General features: G+C 29.0%; 1 protein-coding gene across 2 annotated transcripts; it reads left to right on the top strand.

The window, feature by feature from the left end:
• LOC109362005 lies at positions 1,731-4,349 on the top strand. Of its 2 annotated transcripts, none has more exons than XM_019607579.1 (3): positions 1,731-1,853; positions 2,160-2,489; positions 3,961-4,349. In XM_019607579.1, exons 1-3 carry the CDS (start codon positions 1,790-1,792, stop codon positions 4,068-4,070), a joined length of 504 nt encoding a protein of 167 aa, XP_019463124.1. In that variant the 5' UTR covers positions 1,731-1,789; the 3' UTR covers positions 4,071-4,349. The 2 variants fall into 2 exon arrangements, with proteins under 2 accessions (XP_019463124.1, XP_019463123.1); XM_019607578.1 differs by having other exon boundaries at positions 1,731-1,856; positions 2,163-2,489.

Raw genomic sequence — 4,349 nt, 5'->3', positions numbered from 1 at the left:
AAAGATAAGAGAAATGTCCACAAAACCCCCCTTAAACTTTATATTTTTTTTTTGTAAATAACTACCATTAATTTCTTTTTTTTCCTAATTAGCCCTAAAACTTTAATTGTTCGTGAAATTGATTTCTGCATAAATATAATGTTAAAATATTAATAGGCCAACGAGGAAACGGATGTTAATATGAGTATGGTGGAAACAGATTCCTTATTGGTCTATTAGTAATTTAAAATTATTATTATTCAAAGACCAATTTCACCAATATATAAAATTTAATAGGTAATTAAGAATAAAAAATAGTTCATAGTTGTTACTGGCAAAAAAAAATTTATGGAAATTGTATTCACTTTTCCATAACGATAAATACAATAAAGTTTTATCTTGTTTTACAATAAAGCTCATATTTGATGAAATTTTTACAAAGCAATACAATTTTTTGACTAACGAAGATTTATTTCACTAATGTAACATCCCGTTTTGAATCCTCAATGTATCCATCAAAAGCAAATGTCCTATTCCTCAAAGTAACAATTGTTGAAGTGGATAGTGATACACCTTGATAGAGTGGTAGATATTAATTCTTTAATTCGTATTATAAGGATATTTTGCTTTAAAAAAAAAAAAAAGTTAATATGTATACACTGACAGTGTAAATGTTTTTTACAGTATCAGTAAATCATTCATCATTGATTTGTTAACCATCATTGACTCTCAAATAAAAAATAAAAGTAATACAAATCAATGGTGGATAATATGCTGACAGTTTAAAAAATTTTACACTGTCAATGCACAGATTTTAAACTAAAAAAAATCCAATACATGTCAAATTAAATATATTTGTATAACATCAGTGCTTAATGAGCACTTATTTTATTTATAAAAAAACTAATATCCTTAGCATTTGAATGGCTTTTACTCTACAGTCCAGCTGTTTCCTTTTAAACTTTTCCAGATTTCTTCATCAATGGTAAACTGACTTATGGAGTTAAAGATCTTTTTATTAATGAAGAGGTAAATGTTTCAAAAAATAAAGGGAAATATAATTTTTAATAACACATTTATCTCTTTAATTAATAAAATTACATTTTATCATTAAAAATAAGTAGATAAATCTGCACTTATCTTTACATTAATAAAGATGATTTTTATTCTACATTACCACACTAATAACAAACTAATTTTTGTTTTCTTCGAGGAATGTTTTGGATGCAAAAGTGCTGCCAATACAGAGAAAGTGGGCTTCCATAAATGGAAGTTGACCTCTATGCCTTGATTTATTGGAAACTTCAAAGTTCGTATCATACATCCAAACACGTTATAGTTAGTCGCCAATAACCATGCACTCGTATCGACCACGAAACCAAACCACAGAACAATCAGACGCAAGAAAGTTGAACCAAAATGTGAAAAGAAAAACAAAAAAGATTTTGCATTGACAATGTAATTTTTTTTATTTTGTCAATATATTATTTATTATTCATTTTTATTTATATTGATTATTGAATAAAAATAATATAAAAAATGATAATATACATTAATTATATATAAATCAATACAATATCAGTGCATAAATATTATAATCTATTAAAAATGATCTAAGACTAGCACCAAAAAAATATATAAGACTTAGCCAAAATTACAAGCCTTCCAAACGCGTCTATTAGGTTCACGCAGGTTTTACAACTTCGTAGTATATATACCTCTTTGGTGCAGCGTCCAAATCATTGTTCCCACATCTCTTCAATATATAACTCTCTCTTGTACTTCCCTCTTTTTCACATAATTTTGAATCATGTCTTTCTCGACCAAATTGCCCATGGTTCTATTATTTTCTTCTCTTCTCATTCATGCATCTTTGGGTCTGTATATCCCTCTATATTTGTATAATTTTCATATCTCGTACATTTTCTATTATTTTAATCATGATACTATGATATTATTTGATAGTCAGTTTCCTCTCCTATACGTACTTGAAAAGGAAGTGGTATAAAAAAATCAAAATGTAATAAAACTTGTCTCATTTTATTTTAACAATATAATATTTTTATCCTTGTCGTTCAATTTATATAGTTGACCCCATATACTAAAGATTCTTGATTTTCCTATTTAATTTTTTTTTTGCATGATATGTTCCCTTGGTTTATATAAAATTGGTGAATTGGCAGGTGAGATGGTATGTGAGGACTTGCCAAAGGACATATGTGCCTTCTCAATAGCTTCATCAGGGAAGAGGTGTTTGTTGGAGACGGAGAAGGCAGCCGACGGCGGCGTGGAGTACGAATGCAGGACATCGGAAGTGGTGGTGGAGACGATGGCGGAGTACATAGAGACTGACCAATGTGTGGAGGCATGTGGAGTTGACAGGAGTTCTGTTGGGATTTCATCGGATGCTTTCTTTGAGCCACAATTCACTGGCAAGCTTTGCTCCCCAGCATGTTACCAGAAATGCCACAACATTATTGATCTTTTCTTCAATTTGGCTGATGGAGAGGGTAAGAATTGTTCATTTATACAGTTCACAAAATTTTTTTAGTCAGAGTCCTCTCCATTACTAAAGAGAACACTTAGATAAAAAATATATAAGAAAATCAAAAGATATTAACACTTTTATTCCTTTAACTTATATTGACATTATGCTTTTATTCTTAAAAATACATTAAAAAATATAATTGTGGTCAATCTTACTCAATTTTTTATATAGTTTTTGAGTGGGAAAATGGTAAAGTTGCATGATTGGAACTCAACTCTTGTACACTATACCAACAATATAATATATTAATCTAGTAATGTAAAGTATCATTGAATTCTAAATAGACTAAAAAGTTAAAGTTTAATTCATCGAATGATACTTGTTGAGATCCTCACCCATAGAGGAAGGATACCCAGATTAAACAAAATGAAACTAACTTTTATGTTCTATAACTATATCTATTAAGTTCTCACTGGGGAAATTGTTCATAAAATTACAGTGGAATTATTTGAATAACCATTCCTCAAAATTGTTTTCAACAAGTTGAAAGTTATACAACCAAGTCATCAAGGTTCAATTATTTAGTTCCTAAAATCCTACGCATGATCCTGATTGACTTTCCTACAAACAATAGTCACATTGTAATTTCATAATAATATTATTGCATCCTTTAATATTATTTAGTTCATGTTCTGCTCTTGCATCTTGCTTTAACTATTAACGGTGAAATTGTCAACATACCATCCCATTGAACATCTTTAACTTCTAATTTAATCAATGTACTTTTTTAACATATAATGTGAAATGAGACACTCATAGATAGCATAGATTGATATGAGTGAAATGAGAACTTAAATATCTCTATTTTTGAGGGATAACGAGTTTATTTTGGTTCTATAGAAGACCTTTTATAACTTAATTGACATAATAAATGAATTTTCTTATTCACATAAATAATTTTTTTGTATTACTAAAGATATTCTTTCATTCTTTTTGGCAAAAACTAATCTCTTTCGAGTGTGTGACTGTCCCTCCCAACAAGTGTCACTCCTAGGAATCGAACCTTTAACTTGTTGGTCATCTTGAGGATCTAATAAATTGGTGATAAATAAAAATGATTTAATTTGGTGATAATATAATAAATTACATATAATTATTACAAGTTTAATAATATTTTCAATTTCCTTAATCATATCAAACTAAGCAAAATTGTATTAAAAAGGGTAGTAGCAATAAAGTTATTATATAAATAATCAAGTTGGATGTAATTTATATTGATTGAAAAAACAAATAGATAATAAAAAGGAGCATGAGGTGCTTTGCTTCATGTGGTGGCCTCCCATTTTCTTAAATTTTAATCACTAAATCAATTGACATATACCATTTGATTACTTGCAGTCCACTAAGAACTTTTTGTATAATTCAATCTTTGTTTATTTTGTTGGAAATTAACATATAAAATAACGAAGCTTTCTTTGATATATATAATACAGGGGTATTTTTGCCAGAACTCTGTGAGAAGCATAAGACCAACCCTCATCGTGCTATGTTTGAGCTTGTGAGTTCTGGAGCTGCACCTGGCCCTTACCCACCTCCCCAGTAATTTTATTCCATTTAAATACTTTCATTTGAAGAGGTTATATAAATATAAAGTGGGCGAGCTATATTATTTATTTATGGGTTCATTTTTATGGGTTGGGTTCTGATTATTGTAATAATTAAAATTGGGTTGGGCATGATATTTATATGTTTACATTATATGGTTGTTATGTTTTATCAATTTTTGGAATTATTTCTGTTCACGGGATCTCGTTTGAGAGCTGCTGTGAACTTTGTCCAAATAAAGGAAGTGTTGCTTAAATATGCTCGAGTTTTGGTGAGT

The sequence above is a fragment of the Lupinus angustifolius genome, chromosome LG12 (genome assembly GCF_001865875.1).
Source record: "Lupinus angustifolius cultivar Tanjil chromosome LG12, LupAngTanjil_v1.0, whole genome shotgun sequence".
Classification (NCBI taxonomy): domain Eukaryota; kingdom Viridiplantae; phylum Streptophyta; class Magnoliopsida; order Fabales; family Fabaceae; genus Lupinus; species Lupinus angustifolius.
This window is presented reverse-complemented; position numbering and strand designations above follow the sequence as displayed.